At 41.1% G+C, this 27928-nt stretch overlaps 1 protein-coding gene across 3 annotated transcripts in view; it reads right to left on the reverse strand.

Annotated features, from left to right (window-relative positions):
* Positions 1–27406, reverse strand: part of AGK (acylglycerol kinase) — a 35459-nt gene extending 8053 nt beyond the window's left edge. The window contains exons 1-12 of one of the 3 annotated variants that reach the window (XM_053977883.1): positions 27129–27406; positions 19318–19357; positions 15439–15518; positions 14133–14208; positions 12702–12794; positions 11764–11796; positions 9731–9825; positions 7647–7716; positions 6787–6866; positions 4680–4737; positions 2186–2330; positions 1013–1110 (exon numbers count right to left, since the gene is read on the reverse strand). In XM_053977883.1, the coding sequence (XP_053833858.1) occupies positions 1013–1110; positions 2186–2330; positions 4680–4737; positions 6787–6866; positions 7647–7716; positions 9731–9825; positions 11764–11796; positions 12702–12794; positions 14133–14208; positions 15439–15518; positions 19318–19357; positions 27129–27229 (969 nt within the window). In that variant the 5' untranslated portion in view covers positions 27230–27406. Of the gene's footprint in view, positions 1–1012; positions 1111–2185; positions 2331–4679; positions 4738–6786; positions 6867–7646; positions 7717–9730; positions 9826–11763; positions 11797–12701; positions 12795–14132; positions 14209–14965; positions 15106–15438; positions 15519–19317; positions 19358–26492; positions 26813–27128 lie in introns of those variants that run through there. The other 2 variants (XM_053977882.1, XM_053977884.1) reach the window with 2 other exon arrangements.
* Positions 27407–27928: the final 522 nt, after the last annotated feature.

Here is a 27928-nt window from a genome sequence, read left to right on the forward strand (position 1 = left end):
GGAAATGCAGGGAAGCTCATGAGTATAGGATCACTGTCTAAGCATTTTCCTGTAAAATTAAAGACTGACATCTATCCAAATAGCTTTCACAGCAGTCAAATTGCACCAAAACACAAGCCTGAGGCAAAGAGAGCTTCTAAAACACTGAATGAACAGCATGAACATGCTGAGGAGGTTATGACAGGAACCGTTCCTTTGATGCCTTGCTTCTATTCTTTCAACTACCTGCACTTCTTTTCCTTCAAATCAGTGTCATTTCCCTAGCACCAATTATTTTTAACTCCACTCTGCAAGTCTATAAAAGAGAGAGAAATCAAAAATTCCAGCCAGACACTCAGGCTCAGCTTCCTTCTAGCAGCAGTTGATAAAAGAGAATCACTCTCATACAGGTGAAGAAGGAAAGGAATGCTTCTTAGTGCTTTGTTTACTAACGGGAAATCCTAAAACTTCTATTTGGCTTCTGAAACCTTGTACAAATTCTTTCTGATTCCACTGCATCCCAGTTTTACACTGGTCTCTTTTGCTTTCACACTGGATCTGAAACTTGCCCATTCCTGGATTCAATCATGGACCTCTTCTTGCATGAAGTAGTAAATGCTATTTATATAGACCCAAGAATGGGAGCACGACAGGAAAATGTCACACTACGACACGAAATAACTCACACAAGCATATTTGATGTAAAAGAGAGGAAGAAAAGAACCAAAAGAGATTTTATTTTCTGACTCTGTAATATATAGGATCCCAAAAGTGACAGTGGATTGGAGGGTGAAATTGCCACCTCTCCAACCACACTGGTCAAACCAACAGGCCATCAATTCTCTCTTCCCACAAAGAAGAATGCAAAACAATCATTGTTTATATGAACAATGTGTGAGAACTACTGTAGAAATATGTAAACATCAGAAGGCATAGAAAACTTTTAGAAGAACTTTAAAACTCTCAAAAGAACAGGGCGACAGGAAAACTGTGGGCAGGCAGCATTTGGAATCCAATTATGTTATGGTCTTACTGTTAGATCAAGCTGTCTGTTCCGAGTTGCAATGGAAAGCTCAATGGTGGACATCTTCAGTTCTTCCCAGTTCTCTGGGGCTACTTCCTGGGGTAATTCTGTGTATCAGGAAGAGAAGGTATCAGTCATTAAGTGGAATTTAATTACACAAATCACTATGAAGCAGATGTCAGACACCAAAATCACTCTGAGCCATTCTGGCCACTAGTTTTATTAATTAAAAAATTAAAAGGGAGCTTAGGCGTACTGAAGAAAAGAAAAAAAAATACCATCAGCATTTACACAGTATCAGAAAAGACTGTCAAGCACAGTACATCACAGCCCTGTGAATCCTTATGTCCAGGGATTAACAGATCAGGGCTGGTGACTGGAACATTTAGAAAACCCACTAAATGCTAGTACCAAAAAAACAGGAATCCAGTGCTCAGGAGGCTGTGGTAAAACATTTTCTACAGGAGGCAGCTCCACAGTTCAGTTCTCATATCAAGGTCACTTGGTTCATGCTCCCACATGAATCACCTCTGCTAGCCAAGGAAGAACAAGGTCTTTGCACTAGACTGTGCAAAATACCCACTCTCCTTCCTCCTGTGGCCTGCCATGTGCACTGCCCAGACAACAGCCCAACCCAAGAGAGGCTCAGAGAACACAAAGTTTATGGTACAGAAAAGATTTAACATACTAAGATAAATTTAGGCCTTCTGCATGGCCCAAATTTTACTGTTCTATTTAAAGTAACATTTGTTGCTCTGTGTCAGCAACTCTCCTCACCCTGGAAAAAGAAGGGCTGCTCCTCTCTGCCCAGCTCACTAAGAAGCCATTTTGCTGGAAGATTTCCAGAAGCTCACCCAGAAATGCCAAGTATCCTCAATGGATACCTCCACTGCAATGGCATGTCTGAGTCCAGGGAATGCCCTGGGTTCTTTACAAGTGAGTATTTTCTTATGAGACCACAAACACTGGCAGGACTACTCTGTTCCATTTCTGACAGATGCCACTATAATTGTCTTGACAAAAAACAAAGTTTTAAAAAATAAAAAAAGGAAACAAACAAATAAATAACAGTAACTAAAAAGAGAGCAGTAAAGTAGATATGCCCTCCACACAACACAGCCCTGGATCTGTTACAGTAGTAGAGCCTGCATGTGAGTTTATGCCAGAACACACCCAGCCCACCTTTTGGAGATGACCAGTACAATCGAAGTCGTCTGTAAAGCCTCACATACAAAGGAGGCCTGGATGATTTCTCCTCTGGCTCTTCTGGAGGTCTCTCAGTTGGACCCAGGTACATGAGAGCAGCTTGATGTTTCTGAGGCCACTCCTTGGATTTACATGGGAAGAAAAGACAGAAGATAAAGGGCATTTTGTTTAGGGCGTTACCTGTTTATTCTGTTTAGTCCTGTAGCCTATTTATCGCGTACTCACACATAGTCCTGCAGAGCTACTCAGAACCCCCCCACTGCCTCAGCCTACTTTATGGCTCTCCAGTCTCCAGGTTTATTGGTGAGATGACATTTCTGCAGTTTCAAAAAGACTACCCACAGTTCCCAAATCCACTAATCTAATCCTTCCCTGCACAGAAGCTTTTTCCTCCCTTCCTTCCTGCCCACTGAGGACATTTTCCTCTCTATGAACAGAGGGTGAAGGGATGTTTCCTTTGCTGCTGATGTGGCAGGGTGACACAGATGCTTCTGGCTGGAGGGAACCCAAACCAGCCAGGTCAACAGTAATGTCTGAAAGCACAGTTGGTTTCTGCATGGCAAAAAGGCAACCTCAAAGAGCAACTGCTCAGCAGGATCCAGACAAAGCCTACAGTGCTGTGTGCAGCCAAGGCGCACTAAAACCTGACAGGCCTTTGTTCTGCAGCAACTCAAACAATCCAGACCTGACCTGATAGTCAGGTGCTTCTAAACAGCAACAGAACAGCTCTTAAGGCAAGACATGTGAGCTTTATAAAGCATCTTAAAAAAAAAAAAAAAAAAAAAAAAAAGAAAAAAAGTACTAACACATTATTCTTGGTGATATTTCAGATTCCAGTACCAAGGTTACAGAAGAACCTCAGCTTTTGAAATATCTCCAGACACTGACAAAGTTTATTTCCTGTCATTGTTTTGAAAATAATTTCTGAAATGCTCCAAACATAGGACTTAGGAAGGGAATCATTTAATTGTTTTTTAAATTTATATACTAAAACAACACAGCCAAGAGCTCACATGAACTCAGTACAGTTATTTTTCTATGTACAAAACTTCAGAAGTAGTTTTGGATCATATAGCACAGGTTGTTAAACTAATTCACCTCACACCTCTGAGAGCAAGGAAGGACTCCACTCTCATGCTTACATAATAAGCAGGACAAACAGAGGTTGTACCACTAGGGCAGTACACAAACAATAAATATTAATGATTAAATGGAAAAGCAGCAACGCTGTGATAATATTTAAGCCTGTGTATTTTAGAAGAGATGATAACACTCATAACAATGCCCCTACCAATATCAGAGGTGATATTTCCAATTACATTTTTCCATCTATAGGGTCATCCTGTTTCAAGAGACACACCCAATAAAACAAAAAAATATGAAGTGTGGAGCAGCAAACACAAGCCAGGAAGAGATTAAACTCAACAGGCTGGAGACAGTTCTTGTAGAAATTAACAAAATTATAACATAAGAGGCACATAAAGCAATGTGAATATCACAATTAGGTGAGATCAGGTAGAAAGTTTTCTATCTAAATGGCTGAATAAGTGGGCATTTCTCTTTAACCTTAGCAGGTTAAATAGATCTTTTTAATGTACAATTAATAGCTCACCAGAGAAATCCACTATGACCACCCCCAGCTGAGCCTAATTTCTCAAATGAAGTGAGAAAGGAGGTGGACAGAAAAGAAGAATAGGTTTCTACCTAGAATGGCAGAACACAGAAGCATAACCTTATATTTTCTGTGGATTAGAGGAGGGGGAAAACATACCCCAGCTTTTCTGGATACATCACTATTAAGTCTCCCTTTACAGGAGCTGCCTACAAAGGAAGCATTGTCACAGACAGCATGGCTAGACTGCTAGACTATTTGATCTACTATACCAGCTCCTGGGCATTTTCACTGCCTTCCAGGAGGTTCCTTATATATTCAGAGAATAGGAAAACCATGTGAATGAAAATGCCTTACCTTTAATGCAGGTCAAATTTTAATCTTTCCAGGATCAATTTTGAGCAACAGAAAAGTTTAAGGAGAGATAAAAGCTATTCATCTTCATGTTCATTTTACTACACAAGGAAGCCTGATTATCAATGTGCATGAGCAGTCTAATTATAGACCCTTCTGCCACATGAATAAATCAGACTGAAATGTTATTACAAAGACTGTTGAGAAAATGTGGCTGAGCACTTTAGCACTTCACTGCTGCTCACCAGTTTCACAAGGGGTTATTGGCTTCCCCTGGTGATCTTGCAGCAAAAATTTTAAAATATTTTTTAAAAGTATTTCTCTTCCCCTTCCTCTCTTCAGAAATAAGTCTATCAATTGGTAGGCTTTTTAGCAAGGTGAGTTTTAGTCCCATTTTATACTGTTACCAGAATCCTTCACGAAAACTTGCAAATAGATTATACAAAGCAAAGTCAGCCTGTTCATTTCCCAAACAAAAACACTTTCCTCACAATTAATGTTTACCTTAAATGTACTGAAAAAATGAGCTGCTTTGGTTTTCAGAGGCCCAAGGTACCAGTACCTGAAAAAAGAACAGAAATAGAACTTCTAAGATATCCAGGGGTCAATACTGGGAAAGAGAGAGACTTTGCATGAAGTCAGAGTATAGACTTGTTTGCCACTGAGTTAGTGCTCCTTGACAACCTTAAGCTTTCTGATATTGTAAGAGTTTCTACACATCACCAGCAGCCTAGCAGTGACATCCCAATCCTGAGTTACACATCACCAAAATGCAGTGTATCATCTTCACTATGGGCAGCAGGACATCTCACTATCAGAATTTTACTTTGTTATGTGAGACAACCGGGGATGATTTAAATGTCTGTGGTCTAACAATGGTGGTGTACATCTCCACAATATGCAATACAGTATATTTCCAAAGGTCAGAGAAAACAAACAAAAAACCCAAAAGCTTCAGTGACAAAAGAACCAGCAAACATTCATTAGTCCCAAAGGATTCTCGCATGGAAATTAAGAGTTTTACAAAATAAAACTCCTGCCAGCCACACAGCACTGTATAGAATCTAAAGATGTGACTGTATTTAAGCACGCTTGGCACACATTTTGATCACTGTCTTTCACTAAAGAGGGTCAACAAAGCATATTGAACCCCACCAGCTCAACAGTACTGCCGATCTAAGGATCTCATTAACCATTAAGGCATGCAATTGTGCCACCACTCCCCTCAAGCCTTGAAATTGTCTATAAAATAGTAACATAAAACAGCACCAGGTCTCCAGCAGCACAGTCCTTAGCAGAGGGATAGTCAGACACACTGCTGGAACTGTGTCTTATGGCTTAACTCCCTTTGAGTTCTTTTCAGTTTAAGATCAGCTGCACTGGAACACACCCAATGTTTTTAGTCCAATAACCCATCTCTCACAGGGAGCAAAGGTGGATGAAGTGGAAAAGTATAAAAACAGGACAAGCACACGAGGATTTTGTTCCAAGCAGACTCTGAGCACCTGTTCATTTCTTGCTGAAGTGCTTTCCAAGCTGGACATGTTTCTCTGCATTCAAAAACATTTATGGAAGGAAGCAAGGCTTAAGGATGTTCATGTGTCTCATGTACCCAAGGTGCTGTCATGCCTCCAGCACTGAGCCCAAAGGACTCTTACAAAAGGGAAGTGCTGCAGGGAAAGATGTGAAGGCTAACACCAGGAGAAAACCGGGGCATGGGCAGGAAGCCCAGCAGGAGCGCAGAGCAGAGAGAAGTGTACTTCCTTGAACTGGGGGCTGCAATTAGCAGGAGAGCCTGCAGCACAGCCAAGTCAGCACCTACACAGCCCACTAAGAATGTCCCTGGCTTCCCAGGGACAAATCTGACCATTTACTGCATCTCCCTCATTCCCTTTTAAACCTACTCAAACATTTGCCAGATAAATTCCAGAGGTCTGCTACCTCTTCCTTCCTGACAAAGACAGCTCATTCACAAAGCACATGGAATTTCCTTACAGCTGCATTTCCTCCATAAGAGTTTGGAGAATGAGCTGCTTTGGCTCTGCTGCTCCTTCAGCAGATAATGCCTGTCATTTGATACACAGACAGTGACATGTTAAATGTCCATTTGGAGAAAGCCCAATAATTATGAATTTAGCATTCAGGGAACAGTCATCAGATAGCACAGTTCATGCCATTTTTGGCAGGAACCTGAAGGCATTTCTACTGCATCTGATGTCCCTTGTTGGAATTGAGTTTCAGAGTACACACACAGCTTTTCATTGGCAAATGATGAAAAACAATGGCCAATTACTTTACTTAGACTTTACTCAAGGGAGAGATTTCCCCCCACCCCTTACAATCTGAATAAAGCTCCAGAAGCAGATACCACAAGGCAAGAAGAAAGTAAATACTTAAAAGAACAGGTCAGCACCAAGTAAGTGTTTATTTCAAATTACAAGAATTCTGATACATCTTACACTCCCATGTGTGCAATGCAAGACGGAGCAAGAGTGGGTGCCTCTGCCTGTCAGATGCCTACATTCAGAAAAAGACTTGAGAGAGGAGAGTGTGTCTTTTCAGGCAACAGATACTAAAAAGGGTACAGTTTCAAAAAATAGTATTTTCTTACTTGCTAACTTTAACTCCTGCATCTCTGTAAGATCCCCATCTTAAACCAGAGACTGCAAACACAGGCTGCTCCTTTTCTCCCTATGAAGAAAAATAAACATTGCAAAATTGCTTTCTCTTACCTTTTTTCCAACTTTATTTTCTGAAGTTGGAAAAATAGCACTGCTACATAAAAACTTCTGTTAAATTTCTGTGTAGAAATTTAACAGAAGAGGTATGACAAAGAGCTAACAGCAATAAAGCTTAACAGAATTTAAGCACTGTAAATTCCATCTGCTCCAGGAAGGAATAAAAGAGGTAAAGTTTTGAACAGGTAGCCTGAGTTTGACTGCACACCCAGCAATGGCCATTTCATGTTGTGGATCTGACTGTTAGCCAAAAGCAAGGAGCGCTGCACAGCAACACAATGCTCTTGCTGCAGAAATGTCCATTCTACAACTGAACAGAAAAATCATTTTCAGAAACCATACGAGGCACAGTCAAAGGTCTTCCCATTTTGCATTTTTTCATTTGTTAAAGAAAACTATTAACTTCACAATCCACATGAATGCAGCAAATCAGCAGACAGCTACTGCTATCTCTCATCACTGCTACAGAAATACCACTGTAGTAAGTTTTGTATTCATCAATACTCTGAGTCTCAAACAAAGGCAACGTTGAGGCATTCTAGTGTTTTCTTCTGTTTAGATTGTCTAATGCCACAGCACATGGTGGAGAAATGACTGGCAGCAGAACTGCTGATATCATAAACTAAAATTCGTAACAGCAATACACAGAGGAAAACCTGTCCATGTAAACATAAAAACATCAGAATAGGAAAGCTTTAGGAATGTTGGTTTCCAAATAAGTAGATGCTTTCACCTTGATCTGCAAGACATCAAGTGGAACTGTTTCTCCTTTCAAAATGGCCAATGTAGCATTAGTAATATGTCTGCAAAACAAACAGGAAAAAAAAACCAAAGGAAAACAAACAGGAAGAAAGGAAATTAGTAAGCTTTAAAACTACTTTTTTTTTGTTCAGCAAATTCCACTATGAGTCCAGGTAGGGCTTTTTTCCAGTAAAAGTAAAAACCCCAGGGAAACCCGCACTTAACTGAAATCAGAAAGCAAAATGAGTGGTTGCAACACATGACAAAACCTAACAAACAGCAAAATACACAAAACCGCAAAAAGGAAATTATCAGCCTAAGCTTTTGAGATATCCCTCCTTTTTGGGCTAACCTGGCAGGTCAGAGGCCAACTGTGTTATCTCCTGTTTCAGATAGTTAACACACTAAGGACCCAAATCATAGTTTTATTTTAGTGGTAACAAGTATTACAGCTTAGGAGAGAATGGGACAGCATGACTGGTCTCAACTCATGTGTCTGAGATTGAACTGCACTAGTATGTGCTAATTTATTTTAAAGTTTTTCATCAACCTAAATCTACCTATCAGCAGTGCTCATATTGTTCAGGTATCCATTACATTGTGGACAGTAGCCAGGGCACTTTGTCATTTCAAGTTGTAAAGCTTTTGTAACTAAAGTCCACTAAATAGTCTGTGTTCAAACCTTGAAGCATACACTTGATTGAAACCCCTCCCTTGTTTTCGAAGTTGGGTAATATTTAGTTTCCACACTGCATACATTTCCAGTATCTCAGCTGGACAAGGAAAAAATGCAGTTTTCAGATCCAGCCCAATACTCATGTGAATCAGTGGGAGAAACTGCCCTTGGTTTCATCAGGATTACAATACTGAGACAGGTAAGGAAGCTGTTCTTCCCACAGCCCATCTTCTCTCCCAGCTCTTATCTTTCTCTAAGACCTTTACAGTTCCTACACTCCAAAGTAAGAGAGTGCTGAAGGAACCAAAGCCCAAATATTTCTTCAGAAAATATCACTTCTGCACTTCTTAACTCAGGCTCTGTTACTGGTGCAGGTTGTTAAGCAGCCCATTGACCAAATTACCTTCAACTTCACCAGTGTGCCGCAGTCCCACCTGCACAGTTCACTACCTTGGCACAAGAAGATCAACCATTTCAAACAGCTTCTTTATAACCCAGACATAAATTATTATTTTAATCTTAGCTGCTGATTACAGCCTTGTCCACCTTTCTGAGCTTCAAAGCACTCTGGTAATTTTAATGAAGGATGTTATGCCAGTCAACTCGTGGGTTTTACGTATGATGGATACCAGCAAGGGTTCCACAAAGAAGAATGTTAATGAGTTACTGGGAGAGAGAGTGAAAAGATTTCAGGATCAAGAAGAAATATATTTATTATTATGAGAGGAAAAGAAGGGGAAAATTGAAAAGAAATGAAGTGTGGGGAAAAGAAAGATTGACTCCCTTTTCTAAGCGGACAAAACAATCCTACAACAAACTGAACTGCAGGCAATAGATACCACCAGACTGGATGATATAGAGGATGCTGAAGATAAGAACTGGGTTGTTGGTTTATTGCCATCATCAGTCCCACCACAGGGAAAAGTGAGTCCTGCCCTTCAAAGGTCAATAATGGGATCCAGTCTTTCCTATATTGTATGCCTTACTTTGCAGGTCCTAACCAGGCTATATGTGGACCTGTTTCTAGAATTCTTAGACTGGAGAAGGGTCAGAAAGAGGTCTTATTTTTGGCATATTTTGTCATATCCTTGTCATACCCTTTCTGCTATTCCTAAGAGGCTGATCCTTTTAATTCCCTTTTCTTTTTAAACTCTGAACATCACACAATCACAGAGAAACTAGCCATAGCAAATGATTTCTAATAACACATACATTTCCTTCTTTTAATTTTAGTCAGTTTTTGGAAGTCATTAACTCAGGTAAGTCCAGAGAATCATCAGGCTCTGCCCAAAGACTGCCAACTTCTATGTAACACAGAAGAAAAGGAAAAGCATCAAGCTACCAAGAAGCACTGCTTCTTGAAAACAAACAACCATGTTTCAGAAACATGTCATACTTACTGGACTTGATTCGTGCTCTCAGGGTACAGTGTGTGGCTCAAAGTGCAAGTCTTTCCAAGGGGTATGAATCCTATAGGAATCTTACTGAAGGCAGCCTGGACACATAAGGAGAGTAAATTAACATTTGCATGAAGCTTCCTGTGTGGAGATCACAGCTGTGTCTGGCATCACCCCTTTGGCACTGAGCACCAGGCACTTCCTCACACAATGACTCAGAACATGGCACCCAAATCTGTGAAGCCACCATTGCCAACTGGGTACAAAGGAGCTCTCTATAATCATTAAGAGCATTGTGATATGCATTTTGGCAGCCACATCCCAACTAATGCATGGATTCTGTCAGCAATCTAGAATCTTTCTTAATACTGATGGTGGAATCACAGGCTCTGAATCTCATTTACCACTGCAGAAATCCCCCTCTGACAGAGTAACCTTGCACAGCAAAGAGATTTTCTCACTTAAGGAAAGGAAATTGATTCCTCTGCCATCCAAATCATAAAGCAGCAGAAGGTCTAATTTTTGGAAGTCACTGACCATATTATTTTTCTGTACAGCTGTTCAGCAAAGGGGCTGGTTGAAGGAGCAAGTTATTACCCTGTACCTCATCTCAAACCTTGATTTTTGAAGCATGTCAGCAACCAGTGCAAACTACCCCATACCCCCGCGCAGCACACCCCTCCTGGGGGATGCTGCCAGCAGCACTGGGACACAGCCAATCCGCAGCCACTCGGGAATTTCCCTCTCACTGCGCACCCAACCCCTCTCCCCTGCTGTGTCCATGTCACCTGTGAGTGCTAACACTCTCAAACACCCTGCTCTCATTTTCTTCAGCACTGCTTTGCAGTGTGCAGATGAGAGGCTGTTTGCAGCTCCTGCAGTCAAGCTCTGCTCCCCTGGCTGCTAGGAACAGGGCTTCTGGAATACCTTGCACAGGCTCTTATACAGGCAACAGTGGTGGGACACCCCCGAGGGAAAAAGGAAGCAGGGTACAGAGAGAGGGAGCTCGAGTGCAGATCTCTATTCCTAGGACAGAGTGACATGAAGGACAAGAATTCCTTGGCCAAAGACATGAAGTGACACAGTGACAAATACTACAATGCAGTATTCCACCCATAATTGTGCTGGATGCAGAATTTCCTACACTACTGCAAAACGATCCAAGCTACATCAAGATAAGAAGCCAAAAAAATAAACTAGCCAGTAAAGCCTCCAAACTTTGCTTCCACTACTGTCAGATTACAAAAGTCTCAGGATCCAACTATAATAATATTAGATTTAAAACAATGATGTATCAGAATTGATATAACTAGCCTTCCTTTAAAAATACTGACTTGGTTGCAGAGTCCCCCTTGTCACATTCAGACAAAGCAAATGCCTAAACAGATACAATTCTAGCTGCCAAGGGTATCATCATAATCTTTTCTGGATCATTTAATTGAATTTTTGCCAGCTCCTGCTAGAAGGTTTTGGGAACAATGATTCCCTCCTTTCTTCAATAACACTGTCCTCCCACTTTAAAAAGAAAAATCTCTCTCATTTCCATTCAGAGTGATCTACCTTGAGAGGTTAAAATTTGCTTAGTACAGCCATCTGCATAGGTAGGTATGTACTGCTTGAAGAAACAGCAAAGCAATCCCAAAGCAGGAGTGTGACCATAACTGAATTTGGTTTCAAGCCTGTACAAATAGAAGAAAAACATGTACTTTTGCCCAATGCTTCTGCCAAACAAAGTGGCATGCACAGCTGGTCCATGGGTCTTTGAAAATTGAGCATTTGGCTTCTCCACAATCCCTGCTCTGACGCTGGAAACTTCCCAAAGCCATGGCTTGGGAGTCACTGCACTCCCTCAGAAAGGGAACAAAGAACAGCAGGCAGCATTGCAGGACAGCAGCCCAGTTGGATTGCTGCACAGCAAGCTGGCTCCAGAGCAGTAAGCAAAGTATTTGCTGGAGGCAGCTGAGGCCAAGAGATCACAGTGGATGCACAAGACACTCCAAGAAATAAACACAATTTTTAAAATTACACTTTCTCACCTCATCTGCTCTACGGAGAAGTCCAGTTATGACCTGAAAAACATGGGAAATACTCTAAGAAATGTATTTTGCAGTTACAGTAAGAAGCTATGAAATTCTTAACCATGTTTACTCTTTGAGAAGATTTAAGGAGCAACTACTCTTTTATGGACGGTGCTACATGGCAAAGGAGGAACATTCAGCCTGCAAACATGCTGGAAACAGCAGGTTTATGAGTGTGCCTGAGTACATGCTGGTACCACAACCAATGGCAGTGTAAATGTTTTAACATTGAATGATGCTCTGAATAATGCAAAACCAGCACTGGTCAGTACAATTAGCAAAAGGCCAGAATGAACCTACAGATGTATTCTGATCTCTTTCTCTTAAGGTCATTGCATTCAATTAGCCATTGTCTTATGAAATCAGTAGTTAGAAATAAGGAACCGCTTGAATAAAATAGAGTCTTGAAAAAGAGAGTATCCCCCAGTTCTGCTCCTGCCATTAATCATCTTGACAATAGGCATTTATTAAATACGTTCCACCCTTTGTTATCATTCCCACGTAATTTTTAAATTACCTGGTTCCCACTTAGTAAAATATGCATTCCTCTTGGGGAGTTTATAGAAAGGAAGGAACTTTGAAAATCAAACCACTACAACTACATCACACAGAAAGTCAGAATCATGTCCCTCCGAAGAGTTTCCTCATTCTAGAATAAAGTTCTGGAAGACAGTTATGTCACAAATATTTTTGCCCCCACTCCCATAAACTCTTAAGACTAACACCAACAAGCAGAGTGTTCTGTCCCAAGAATATTAGAACATTTACTAAAAACACAGATTCTAAACTGGACAGATCTCTACGAACAGCTGTTATGATGCTGCTACATTGCACAGACTCTATCTTCTTGCCCTCAGCCCAACTATGATTCTAAACAAACCAGGCCCCTGCAGTACCTCTTGGACTGTGCCATCTCCTCCTGCAATAATAATCAGATCCGTGTTTTCCATTAATTCCAGAAGCTTTTTTGCTTGTCCCTCATAATCAGTCTAAAGAAACAGAGATCCAAATATGAGGACTCAAATGACTATTTTTAGTATATCACGTTTATGGAAAAAAAAATAATCTATCCATCTGGTTAATAGTTATTTTTATATAGACACACAGTACTGTGTATTACTTACATTCAGAGTTTTTTTCCAACTTACAAAACCAGTTTGATGCATAATATAATATATGCAAGTAAACACACAGACAGACAGAGACACACACAGAGGTTAAATGAAATATCAGAACAAATCTTACTCAATAGATCTAGAATATCACAGCAACCATCTTATTTCCAGGTAATATTACATAGAAACAAATCCAGAAGCCAATCACTTGCAGAAAAACTCCCACTATCTTTAATAGCCAAACTGCTCAAGTGCATCTTCTGCAACACAGCATCAACAAAACAGAAGCCACTGCCTGACAGCCACTGACAATGGATTTACCAGTGAAGGACTGACTTTTTAAATCATCAAAACCATTTTCTACAAAATTCATGTATTTTACAGAGCCATCTCAGCCTCACTTCCTGTCCACCCGTTTTGCCAACTTGTATGTCGGGTTTAACACTACCAAGCATCTTCCAAAATGATTTATTCTCTTAGGGTGGGACTAGGTATATTTAATGACCAGAGAAAGGGATTAATAAAAATAGCATTTTAATACTAAACCTTGCAAGATTCCAAGACAGAAAGATGCATATCAGAGTACTTTGCTGTTAGGACACACTGACTATTAAGCAATCCACATATCACAGCCTCAATATATGGCCGAAAGATCAGAATCCCTTCAATGTTTCCTTGTTCTTCTCTTTCCAACCTGTTTGTTAATTCACACCATTTAGAGCTCAGTGTTCTGCTTTTGTGGTGGCAATGTTGAATTATTTGGAGAGAGACAGAAATTATTTCAGTGTAATGATAAAAGGTTATTTTTAATTAATCTGAACTGTTCAACTGCATGTCAAAATTCCTCACTTTTCAATTCAAATTCAGGTGGAAATGACAAATTCAACAGCAATGGGCACGCACCACTAGCCAGCACTCAAGTATTTAGGGAGTTTTTTCTCAAACATGAATTACAGAACGGCTGCTTTAGACAGACAAACAAGCATATGTACTGCTTTAGCTGAAGATTAAAATCTCATTACACTGTTTGAAAACTAACTATGAATTTAAAAGATTAGGTATCAGCCTAATATCTCAGTATTTATTTCTTCCTATAAGATGGCTACAGGACAACTGAGAATTTCAAATGCATACAGATTTGAATTTTAATTCTTCAAGAGAAGAAAGAAGAGAGTCACTATTTTTACAGTAGCAGGACCTATCAATTCTTACCTTAACCACAGTTACATCCAAGCCAGATAAATGCAAGATTGGTGCAGCATTCTTTTCAAAAAGGTTCCCAGCTTTTCTAGAAATAGCAGAATAAAAACTGTTTAATGATGCCTGTGGCAGAAAAAAAATTAAAAAGGAAATAAACAAATGAATAGCAAGAAGAAATCTACTTAAAACCGAGCATCCAATCTGCACAATCAGTCACTCAACCAGACAGTCAGGAAAGATGAGATTTCATGTGGTTCAAATGTATTACATTTCTAGTCTCATATCTCAGATGTCAGGGTTTTGTTGCAGTTTTAATAAGTGCAAAAGATGCTATCTAACTTTTGCCAACAATAATTTTAAAAACCCATTAAAACAAATGAAGATCTCCAGAAAGAAATTTACTAGAAAATTAATGACTTACAAAGCACCAGTCTTTAGGACCACAAAGTAGGCTTTAAGAAGTATTTTTAAAATCCGAATTATTTATTACTACATATTATTAAATAAGGTTGGAAGCAAAACTCTATCTGACCTTTTTTGTTATAGCACTGATAATTTTATGCCTGTCATTGCATAATAAAATAATTATATCACTAACTATAAATTGTTTACAAGTAGAAACACGAGACTTGGTTAATACGATGCATTTTCCAGACTCACAAAAGCATGCGAGTCCAAGCACTTCCATGTCAGCTATAATATTCCCCTCATATTGGTACTAACAACTCTCTGCCCCTCCACAAAATGCAACTATTCCAAAGCTTAGCTGATCAGCAGAAACAGATACACATCACATCCAAGATTATGGTTTTTCTGCTAATGAGCACGTAAAAATAGCAGCCAACCTCTTCCAGGAGTCTTGCTCCAAGCCCATATTTAGCCTCTCAGTTTGTGGGCACATCCCTTTCAAGGGCAGGTTCCCACAGAAGTAAGATCACTTCTTGCCAACTTCAAGCCTTGAAGCAATCAAGGTCATCTCTTATTTCTATAGTTTTTGAGGATGGAAATATATCACATGCAAAAGTTTGGAAGGAATACTACATATGAAGGAATGACAAAAGCCAAAACACAGGAGTAAAGAAAAGAAATGAAAAAAAAAAAAATGTCTAGAAAACATTCTTCCACCTCAAGCAACTAATTCTATTTCTCATCCCAATATTTTTGGTGAAATAAAGTTTGGCATAGTTACATAGCACCAGCTTGGCATCAGAGGGAGGCAAAAATGAGCTCAAAAATCTGGCTGGCTTTTATAGTGGATAGCAGAGCAAAAATGCAGAAAGAGTGCTCAAATGGGAGTGCTGGGAAGGGGGAATTTTACCCTTTGCAAGCTGCTGGGTTGAGGAAGACTGTTGCTTTCTTCAGTGGCATAGTGGCAGGCATCAGCTGGTTGCCAAAAGCCTAAGTAAGAGAAAAAGAGCAGGGCTCAGTTCATCTTTTAAGCACACTGCTAAAACAGTTCAAAATATATATATCTACAAATGTCAATGTGCTTTCAAGCCTCATGACATTCAAATGAGTTCCATTTTCAGCCATTGTACAGATCTCTTAGTCAAAGACCTGCATTTTTAGCAGCAGCTCACATCACTGGCATAAGTACTCTTTAGCTCATTTTTACAATTCCATCACCATTTTGTTTTTGTCAACCTCTGGTTTCCTGCAATGGGCAGAAATCCAGGGAGCTCTCCTTGACTCCAAGGTTACCAGATTTTCTTTCCTTATGTAATTCTCATACACCTACCTGCCTGCCACCTTCTTTCTGCAGTCTTTCCAACTTCTGAACTTTAATTCTTCTGTCTCTTCTACTCATTTTAGTATTTTCTATGCTTCAGTTTTTGAAGACAGGAAAGATAATTACAAGAGAATCTGCCTTGACCTATAAGCAAGTCCACTGTTTCTTACACTTTTTTTAAACTAATCTCTCTCTATAAAAATCATTCAATTCCTCTTCAACTTTTAATTCAATTCTGAAGAGGTGTCTCTATTTTAAATTCTTTGAGAGTTTGTCCACAAAGCCTCTTACACTTTGTACCTATTTCCAAAGCTGTTCAGCACAGGCAAGGAAATGCAACTTCCACACACGTTACATCCTGCTCTATAAGCTTCTAGAAGGTCACTTAAAGGCATCCTCACTAACACACCAAATCAAACTGGATTTGAACACAAGGAATACAAGGTATTCAGCAATAACACCCAGAAGCCCCAGAAAAAGCAGGAACCAAAGACTACTGTGCTGAACATGGCCCAGTCAACTGTCCCTGGCTTTTTCCCCCCCTTTACCTTGAAAGTTAATCCTCTAGCAGGAATTTTTATATTGAAGGAGGTGATACTGTACACAAATAACAGTACATTTTAGTGGTTGTTAGCTGTTCAAACTTATTATTAATTCCACTTGCAAACTTTGCTCAGGAAACCTCAATTTAAAGAAGGGTAAAGCTGGCTGTGCTGCTTAAAACATCCAGATTTCTTCTTTAGGAAAGAAAAAGGATGAGAGAAGTTGCTGAGAGTAAAGCAATCTTCAAAGAACGTGAAACAAATCAATAAGTCTTAAGCTTTACTCAGAGATCAGCTGGAAAACAGACCAACTTATTATATTGCAATTGTTGGGTGGGAACTGGGGAATAGGGGCCCTCCAGCATGTTACAGCTGTTAGAAAAATCTAATTATTTGCTTAGGGGGCACAACATGATGTATTTGCATGCTCCAAACAATCTAACAAGGCTCTAAACAACCCAACAAGGCTCATTAAGATTTTATTAGTAATGACATAATTGCTTCTTTATGTAATATACTTAGACAATATGTTATATACAGGGGCATTTCTAAAGCAAATGCTGATTTGTAAGACAGGAAATAAAAAAAAAAAATAATGCAATATTTTAGAAGTCTTGCAGAGCATATATATATGAAGCTATAATTTAGTTAAGTCAATACCTTTTTCACTTTCTTGTCACATGCACACTTCCAGGTATTATATATCTGGACTTCTAAAATGACAACCACTATTCTACAACTTTGAAAATTCCTTTATATAAATCTTTTATAGTGCTTTATGAATTCCAGCAAAGGAACTACATTCTTTTACAGAAAACTATCCTTGAGTGAATTGTTTGCCAGCTAAACAGCACCTCTTTACACATGCCCAGAATCAGCAACAAGAAGGTCACTCAGCAAGACTGATCTGCCAAGGAAGACCGAGTCAGCTGACACTGACTTATCCCAGAGAAAGTGGTGTAAAATGTTAGAAATATGATAAATGGGTTCTTTATTATAGAATCTTTCCATAATCATTTGCCACACCCAAGGCTGTCATCATAAACTGGTATTTAAATTCGGAAACACATGGCAGAACCTTTGCATGAAATACTGCTGTCATGGATTCTCTCTCAGGAAGGCAGATCCCTCATCAATTTGATAATGTAACAGGCTTAAAAACTAAAAATCCAATGTAAAAATGGTAAGAACTTCACACACACTTCATTCAAACTAAACTTTTTCTTTGGTGAGTTTGCCTCTATTTTGTTCCCAATACTTATATACAGCACTGTAAAAGCAAGTAGCATTTTTCAAACTATTTTAGATTGTTATTATTCTGAAGAACATACCAGACACATAATGCCTTAATGCAGTACTGTTGTGTGTTTTCAAGCACTATTTGGCAATGACACATCAGTGAGAATGGAAATTACAGCAAGAATTGATTACTAGGCTTTCTCGTTCATTCATTTCTAATGTAGGAGTCCTCTCCAGGACATTTTCTCAGGCTTTAACCACTAAAATTGCAGGAAGCTCTACTGACAGTGCTTTTGTATTTTCATTTGTAAGAATAAGCCATAATGGAATAGAACCTGTCACTTAATAACTGGATTTAAGAAATGGGAAATTCAGGATTTCCACAACTAAATTATCTGCTGGTACTAGTCTTTTCCTTAGCACTTGCACCTTTTTGACAATACACACAAACCACTCCATCAGCTCCTTTTAAAAAAGTTGGTTTAATATGGTCAGCATGCTTCAAATACTGAGGTATTAACGGCTGTTTTTTTGTGATATAAAAAACTTCTATCACTTTGTTATTATGTAGTAAAAATGAATATTTTGTGAAATGAAATTGAAAACAAAGACTCTGAAATTACAACTATGGTTTATGAGAGCAGTATTTTCAGGAAAATATTTTCCTTGTTTTTTCACGAGCAGCGAGTTCCCTTACATTTATTCTGGCACAAAGATCCATTGCACAAGACAAGTTGCTGTGAAAATCTTTCAACAGCAGACAGGGTAAAATTAGGATAATTCAGGTGCACAACACTTCTCTACTGAGAAAAATAATTTTCACCATTCTACTCAGGCCCCAGTATGTAGCAATGATGGGAGCATTGCAGTGTTACACCCTGCAAAATGCCAAAAATCTGTCATGAAGAAGCAGGTTTAGAATAAACTTTATTTGTGGGAGGTAAAAAAATCTTAAAATCCTACAGAAGTGATGTTATCCATGGGCAGCAGCACTTACACCTCCAAAACTGCTTATTAAGGACAAGATTTTTTTGTGGGAATATTGCAGTGTGGGAGCTTGTTGACTGCTGTTTGCCCATGCAGGCCTCAAACTAAGAAATGCAACAGTCAATACCCTGAGAAAGTAACTCTCCCCCCTGAGCAGTGGCCTTCTTGTCACTGATCAGCAACTTAATGTCCCCATTAAGTTCCCAGGAGATGGGTCCCAAAAGAGCTGGGTCAGTCAGTCATCACAGCTGGCATCCCTGATAAGGTCACTCAGGGTCAAACAGACAAGGGCAGGGTCTCTGCAGCTGAGCACCGACACAAAGAGGTTTGTGCTGCTTCTGCCCAGACTACACCCCTCCTGGCGGGGCTGGGATTTCACTCATCAACAAATCATCTCCCTATCAGAAGTTTACAGGCACAGAGCAATTGCACATGCAGCTATGGAGGTCTGGGTAGCTCCAGCAGTGACTAAGATCACCCCAAGGAAAAAGGCTGCACACCTCTGCAGCAGCAGCCAGGACCAAAAAGAGGCAGTACCCTTGTCCACCCCTGGGCATCAAGGGAAAGAACACAGATGATGGAGGGAATCATTAGAAGGCCTGTCATGTAGGAAAGGCCCTCTGGGAAAATCTCAGGAGCCCTGCACAACTAAGATAAGAGGCAGATTTTAATCTAATTTCATTACTTTAAACAGTATTACCTGGGCCTCTTGGCATGCAGCTCTTCGTAGCAGGTTATCACTATCAGGTAAGACAGAAAAGAGAGGGGACATTACATTGTGTAAGTTTAAAACAATTTGTTTGTTTTTAAAATGTAGGTACATACCTTTTTTACACACAGTTTGACAACACTGAAACTGAAAAAACAAGGCTAAACCCCCCCCATTTATGCACACATGCATATTTTTTTCCCTGCATGTGCACACAAGCATTCTTTCTGCAGAAAAGAAAAGCAGAAAACAAAGACCAGTATGCCAAGTGTGCCGAGATTATGTAAGCTCTGGCACACTGTGTAACTGTGATTTATTTGTTAAATTGCTACATAACTGTACTCCAGAGCTCACGTGTGGGTTTTTCCAATGTTCTTGCTGCCTGGTGTTTACACTAAAGGTACTTACCATTCTGGCAGTGTAGAAGGGTTTCAGAGAGGACTTAAGTCTTTGTGCATTACAACTGTGAACTCCCCTTTCCATCAGCTGCAAGCCAAACACACATTAATGCAGCACCTCCCACTCACCTAGGTCTGAGCACGGCCCGAAGCAGTAATTCAGAGAGGTGAAAAACACTCATCTCATTAAGTGAAGTGTAAAAACAAAAGAGAGATGCTCAGAGTTAGATAGGTCAGAGATGGTCTGTTCAGAAATAAATTCCTGACTTGTCACTGGCAAGGGTATATAGACAGCAAGCACTGGGACACAGCTTCTGAGTGAGGAATGTAAGTCTATTCCTTCCCCAGCCCCAAAAATGCCCTATTTCCCCTTGCAGACAAAATGGCAAGTACTGCTCTGCTGTGTCCAGAGTCTTGCCTGTCCTCTAGGTACCAACACTCTCCATCCTCCAGCTTGTCCTTGCTTAATACCTGGCAAGACCATATATTTTTTCTCAAAATATCACATACAAAAAACCCCACTTACAGTCAGCATACCAAAACAAACACTATATCAACCAAAAGGATTAAAGGCCAACCAGACAAAAACAAGTAACTGGAAGAACAGCACACTTCTGCTCCAAGTGTGGCTCATCAGGCCAAACTTTGCCATGGAAAAGGCAGAAGAGAAGGCAAGGCCAAGCCCATGTGCCATCTGTTTGATTCCATTGGTTTACAGTAGTCATCTGTCACTGGAACTATATAAGCTGCTCTTTTTGGCACCACCAAGAGATGCTGCAATGCCATGAAATGAGAAGTAGGGTGACTTCAGGTGAGATATAAAACTGGATTCTGAGAAAATAACTGCACTATAAAAGCCACAGATTTATTCCTGGTAATAATGCAAAGACAAAGGAAGAGCTCAAGCGTGGAAAAAGAAAATATGTGAATAATACCTCATCAGGATAACAGTAACTGGAATGTCTGCAAAAGAATTCCTCGGAGGCATGCTGTCATATTTGTTCCTTAAAACCAAAGGAGTAGATAATTTGTATTAAGCACCTGCAATATCACTTAGAGGAGTAACAGCCCTGGGTTTGATTGCAGTAATATGATGGAAATGCACAAGCTAAAACAACTCTGCAAAGGTTGATGTTCCAGGCTGTGCAACAGCAGTGTCACAGCTAATTCCAGCTCAATCAAGACAGCGTGACAGGCTGGGTCCACACTGTGCCACTGAGGGCATGAGCCCTCACACAGGGACGTGTTCGCCTCCCTCTGTGACTACGTGTGGCCAAAGCAAATAGAAAGTAATTGTGATTTCAATACATAAAATTGAAATATTATGGGATATCAAGGAGCCCCCACTATCAAACGATGGCTGTACAGTTGATGTCTTTGAGAATTGCTGTCCTGACCTTCTGAACAAACCCCAGTCAAACCCATGTTATCTGTTTACTTCACATTGATGCTATTTTGTTCAGAAGTCAAGCTCTGTCACACTGTTGGCCAGGCTGTTTTCCTGGTGCCCCTAGCTTTATGCTGCAGTGTTAATCGTCTTTAAAATTAAGTCCAGCAACACTTCCGAAATACAAGCAGAAAATACTGTGCTCTCTTTCTCAACCTCAAAGATCTTCAAAACAACTGTAAAGGATTCACCTCAGTGAGTTTTACCCATAAAAATTAAGCTTGACAGTTTAGATGTCAACATTTATGCTGATTTTCTCCTGCACTGAAGTACTTAAAGAGACAGAAGAAGCTTACTTCGACACTTACCATTTTGGTGTGAAAGGAGAAGTTAAGATTCTGAGACTAGAAGAATCATTTACCATCCAGCAATTTCCAGGTGATTTGTCTCACCTCTCCAGCAGCATGGCACCCAGAATCCCATACCATCCCATACCATCCCATACCAGCCATACTCATAGGATTTCCACTTAATTCAACTGGGACATTTCAAAGTCATCTGAGGTTGTCAAGGATGCCCCAAGTTTGGTTGAAAGATGCCAGGTAACAGGAATTTTTTCATTTCCTTAAAATATGTGTCAACACTTAACTAGATACAAACTCCAGAAAAGAGGTAAGAGGTACAAGTGCACTCACAGGGATGCATCTGTAAGAACAGCAGTCCTCCTCCTGCATCACAGCTTTTGCATTTATTTAATCACATGGCTCACCTAAAGTACCCCAAGTGGGCCTGCAAGTCCTCTGCAGGTCATAACAATCACTAAATAGAGCTAGAAAAATGTGAAAACCACCTGAAAGGTAACTTCTTAAAGCCTTCTGCCTCAATATGTATTAATTCTCAAAATATGACTGCTCACCAGCTCCCAGAGAAGATGAGACTTTAATAACAAACATATGATTTTGTTGATTTTTTTGTACTTTATTGTCTACTATTACATAGTAACAAAGCTTTTTCAACAATGCTCAAACATAAGCAGGTGGAGGCAGAGGGAAATTGCTCCACTGCCTTAAAGAATACACAGAGATTTCTTCTGACTTGCACCACATCCACAGCAAACTAAAAATCAATTTTTACTTCACGTTTCCCCTAAGGCCTTATCTACACAATTCAGCCTTAAAGCCAAACAGACAAGCAGTGTTGCATCTGCTGGCAAACTCAGGGCTGTCTTCCTGCTGTGAGAATTAAGCATCACACAGCTTACAGCTGGGCCAACTTGCTTAAGCAGTAAAAAATTGGGAAACGGAGAGGAACAAACAGTGGCAGCAGGGTATGGAAGAAAGAGGCTGTCCTAGGCTGAACCTCCAGTCAGAACATTCCCAGCACAGCCTCAAGGCCAGCAGCCACAGCAGCACAGACTCTGTGGAGAACAGAGCAGGCTCACACCAAAGGATGGAACCAACACAGAAAGGACACAAGAATGACTGTGCAGAGCTCCCCACTCCCCAGCCATGCCAGGCTGCCAGTACACAAGGCTCTGAGAACACAACATCCATATGACTCGCCTGGACAGGGCTGTTCTGATTTCTCTGTTCTGATTTTCTCTGATTTCTCTGTTCTGATTTCTGTCCCCTAGGGCAGGACAGCTGGCCACTGCTCCTGTCCTGAACATTTCCAGCTGGAATAGGGCATTAACACTCTTACATATAAGCACAAGATCTACACAATTTAGTATGGATGCTCCTCAAGATAAGACTGAATTCTGTGCCCAAGTGCCAGCAGAAGCCAGGGTGGAAGGACAGTTCCCATGATGAAAGGTCACCCAGGGCAGCAATGAATGCAACAAGCAGAAGAACTGAAGCCGTTTGAGGCTCTCAGCTGCAGCAAGGGTCTGTCTTAGATCCAACCAAAGCAACTCCCCTAAAAGTGATCACACTACAAATGTAAAAAGAAGCTCAGGATCTCATTCCAAAATGGGTTATCAGCATTAAATCTAAGACTATTAAATATACTCAAATATGAAGAAGTCTAAAAACCTTAAAGTTCAGTGTCTACAACAAACAGTTTTGTGAGGAGAAACTTGACCAAAGCTGTGCACACAGGATCAGTCCTCAGGAGCTATATCAGAACTCCTGAAAAAGATTTTATCTTAGCAAAGTGCTTTTTTTGCTGCTTCTAATACAGCAAAAGCACAGAATCCTCTTTACTAGGTATTAGAATTTACTTCCATCTTGGCCTTAGAAGGGCATGAAAGACAAATCTTAGGTTTCATCAGCTTTACCTAAGACTCAGAATTTATACTCTGGTTTTTTTGACAAAGTTTTGATGAAATAAAGTCAGCTACTCAGGAAGTATATGCAGAAAGGTGACAAAGCGAGTTATCAGCTGGCAAACACACAGAGACTAACATTCAAATTGTAGATAACAGCACCACTCAGGATTACTGGCAGGCAGTCAAAGGCTCAGGTGCTTTGCCAGCATTTTCTACTGAGAATGTCAATACTTTAACATATACAGAGCAAAACTAAGTATGTGATGAGTCCACTGCCTCAGTAGAATATCCAGGGTCTCCATCCTGACATGGAGATGATCACTTATGCAGTGACATCAAGGTAACAGACTGGTCAAATATGACAATCAGTTCAGCTGATGTCCATGATGCTGGAGATTTCATTTCTGCTGATTTGGCAGAGCTGGTAATTCACTGCACCCCGTGGGGATACAAAGAACAGCTGCAGCTCAGTTCAGGAGAGGTGACCCAGGACATAAAGTTGAAAAGGGATTCCAAACTTGGTGAAAATTTTAGAACAATCTTTACTTGTAATCAACCTCACGTGTCTATGTTAAGCAGAAGTATGTTACTGTGTATGAGCACACAGCAGACAAGCAGCATACCCTGCAAGCTTTGATCTAGGATATGAAATTAAGTGTCCCTTGTACCTGCAACATGATATGCTATAGATTAAAATGAGCCTAATTTATAAATTCATGCAATCCAGACAACCTTACACGTAGCAACACTGAGTTATCCTCCTACTTCTCAGATAGCACAAGACTATTTGCTATCCTAAATGCAAGACAATGGATTTTTAAAGCATATTATTTTATGAGAGCAAAAGGAATTTTAAGATGCATTATGGTTTTGCAAGAATGGCAATGGGGTTCTAGTTAACAGTAGTTCAACCAGACATAATTCCTATCATTTGACACATGAAACACCTTTGCCACCTCCTGAATGACACCCCTATGAAGAGGTAACTTCTGCACTATCACATGCTCAGAAGGGCTGAATAACTCATGGCAGACGGGGAAAAAGCAGAAGGTTTCCTCCTTTAATTCTTCCCGCTCATCCAAAACTCCTTACTTTTAAATCAGTCAGTATTTGAATAAACACCCCCAAACTGAAAGGCTAATACACTGATCCAGAAATGAAATGTTGCAGGAGGAAAGTACCAGGACTAAGCAGCTCCTCAACCTTTACAGTTATTGCCATCCACAACCTTCAGATCAAGTCAGTGATGATCCATCACACTCCAGTGCCCCTCTTCCCTTTACACCCTAGGGGCACAAGGGCAGCCACACCAGGCTCCACAGCAGAGGTGTGAAAGGGGGACTCCACATCCATTTCCAGGCAGGGAAGAGGCCCTGGGAACACACCTGGAAAAGGTAACATTCTTCTTGTCCATACAGCATCCTCCAAAGTCTTAAGGAAGTACTTCAGAGCTCTTCTGTCCCTGTGAGCTTGGAGAGACTGACTACTTTGAAGAGCTGCCATTTACCTGCAGGACAGACCTTTATTGACAATAGCTCCTCTTAATGCAGGCATCATGGCTGCTGCATCCAAAAGAAGAAGGATCCTTGAGAAGTCAAAAAAGCAAATCACCTTCTCCTTGCAAGAGAAGTATTTTAGAAAACCCACAAGGATGGAAAGAGGGATGGCAAACAAATTTTCTTCAGCTGCAAATAAATGACCAACATCTCAGCTCCTTCCAAGAAGTCAGAGGCTAATCTGAGCCAATGCTGTGCTAAAGCAAGGCCCTTCATCAGGAATTTGTGATGCCAGAAACCAAAGCACAGGACCTCACTACACTTTAAATGTGTTCTTGAAGGGCAAATATCAGTCTGGTCGGGTATGGCCATGCATAGCAATTGAGCCTCTGATGTGGACAACAACAAGCCTCAGGGCCAACACAGCCCCTACAGATCCTTCATTAACCTATCCCAGCACTGCCTGTGGCCATCTGTGCATGAGGCAATAAGCACCTCTCTGCTCCCCAGCACAACTGGGACACAGACACAGAAACTGGGAACAGGGAATGTACAAAAACACCCCCACCAAAAGCCATTCCCACAAGCTGCAGAGAGGCATCCTGGCCTACTCCCTGCTGTCCACCTGCCACAAGGTAAGGTCCTCACCATTCACAGGGTATCACAAAGGGCTGTTGAGACGACCTTTGAACTCTTCTTTACACTCCTGCCATCAGGCTCTTGTCGTTCCTTGTTTTTCTCTAACCTGGATAAAACAACTCTCTGCAGGGAATGGCCCAGAAATTGCTAAACAGTTGTCAGTGTTTCCAAACAGTGTTTAATTCTGAAAGCAGTAGCTATGGCCTACATCAAAGTCTCACTGAGCTGTCTGTCATCACAGGATTTCCTGCCTTGCATTTCCAGTGTCTCCTAAGGAAATGCTGTATTTTCCTTTACAGATAATAGGGAGATTGGAGAATGGGACATGTAAAATTTTTCTGGCCCCAGTACATCATGTGGGTTAAAGCACAATGCCTACACTTGGGGCAAACGACCCCCATGCACCGAAATTTAGATACCAAAGATTCCCTTTCTGGTTGTTTGCCTTTCATATTTTCCTCTTTATTCCCCACCACATCACCTCCACATTCTCTGTGATCCAAACACAATTTCACTGCTACCACACAAGAAATCAGGGTATATCTGAAACCAACAGCACACGGGCACAAGAACTCCCAGACACAACAGACACGAAGGGGACACTGAGCCTCAGTGCTTCAGGTAAGAAGCAAGCAACTAAAGCAGATGTACCATGCAAAACAAAGCTTGATTTAATGCCAAAGTCCCTAGGTAAAAGGATGTGAAGAGAGTACAAAAACAACATAAACAGATTTCTTTTCCTAACTTTTCCACCGAGGCTTTGGCAGCATTGCAATGTAAGTAGAAAAGAGGACTGTTAAAAATCTGACTAAACAATTAAAAATCATTAAGACAGTGACAATAAGCAGCAGAACCAAAAGTAACAGTTTTTAAAAGTAATTTGGCTACACCTGCTTTTAAGTCAAATGCATGTCCTTGATGGACAAGGATTAAAAGAAACTCAGCTTTTATAAAACACGAATGACAATTTTACTTACTGTAAGGCACATTTACTCCAGAGGTAAGCAGTGGGAATGACACCATATAATTTACAGGTATAATTTACAGGAGGAGCAGCTCCAATGCTTCTTCCAAGCTGGGTGGGCAACAACAGCAAAGACCACACCGGGGGGGACAGCATAAGGCTACCGGTGCCGGGCCTCAAGAAAGAGACAGGGACTTCTGCTACAGCAAACAGGAGGTGGGAACAGGCACAGGACCACCACGCTGGGATGGGCCACGCTGAGCACACCCTGCAGGCCTAGTTCCAGTCATCCTTATAGACAGGCTCAAAGCAAGCAAGCTGAAGGCACACGTGTGGCTCATGACATTCTTGTTTAGGTTAGAAGACAAAAAACCTTCTCCTCTCCAAGAGGCCCAAACACTGCTCATGCCAGACACACTCCTCTCTGCTTAAACCTCCCGCCTGAACCCGCCCCAGTCTTACAACACGGCCGACGTAGGAAGGCAGAAAGGCACTGAGCCTCCCACGGCCCCAGCTGCTGAAGCAGGAGGGAGATCCATCCCCTCTGGCTGCCGGGCCGCTCCGAGAGGCGACCCCCATTTTAGGCGCTCCTCCTTCCTCCGTCTCTCCCTCCCGCCTCCCCGCCCGGCCCGGCCCCAGCCGGCATTACCAGTGCTTCCCATAGAGCCAGTGTCCGCCCCAGCCCAGCAGGCAGGCTCCGAAAGTGGATTTCTTCCAGTGGTGCCTGAGGGCCGCCAGCACTTTCGCCATCGTGCCCCGCCGCGCCGGGGGCCGCTGCCGTGCCCGGCCCGGCTCGGCTGGAAACGGCTCCCGCGGCCCCGGCGTTCCGCGCACGCAGCCGGCCGCACGGCACGGAAACAAACAAACAAACAAACAAAACCCGCGAATGCCAAGGAAAAGAGTTTTCACTCTTCCCAGAGTCCCGGCGCTCGCTGCCTTGCCCCAGCCCCCGAGCGGACCTGTTGCCATGGGCTGCCAGCGCTGACGCCGCCGGGGGCACGGGCAGATGGGGATGGAGCGTAGCAGAGAACAGAAGTGAACAGCTCTTTTTCTACATCAATAAAAATATCCACGGTGTTGCCCCCGCCCGCACAAAAAAAAAAAAAAAAACCCTTAAAAAACCCGAGAAAACCCCAAGCCTGCCAAAAACACCAAACCCAAACAAAACACAACAACAACAAACCCAAAGAAAATCAAAACAAAACTCACAAGTAAAACAAATCACAAACAAACAAACAACAAACGCAAAATATTCCAGAATATGCAGTAAGAAGATGTGAAAAATACATATTTTATGATTGGCTTTTTGAAAATATTAAAATAAATATTATATGTATAATGTTAGAAAGTTATGCTGTATTAATTATCTTAAGTGGTGTGTTAAATATAGTTTTAGGTTATAACACAATGTTAAAATAGAAACTACGTATGTGGGGATTTTTTAAAGGA

This window comes from Vidua macroura, chromosome 5 (assembly GCF_024509145.1).
Source record: "Vidua macroura isolate BioBank_ID:100142 chromosome 5, ASM2450914v1, whole genome shotgun sequence".
NCBI lineage: Eukaryota > Metazoa > Chordata > Aves > Passeriformes > Viduidae > Vidua > Vidua macroura.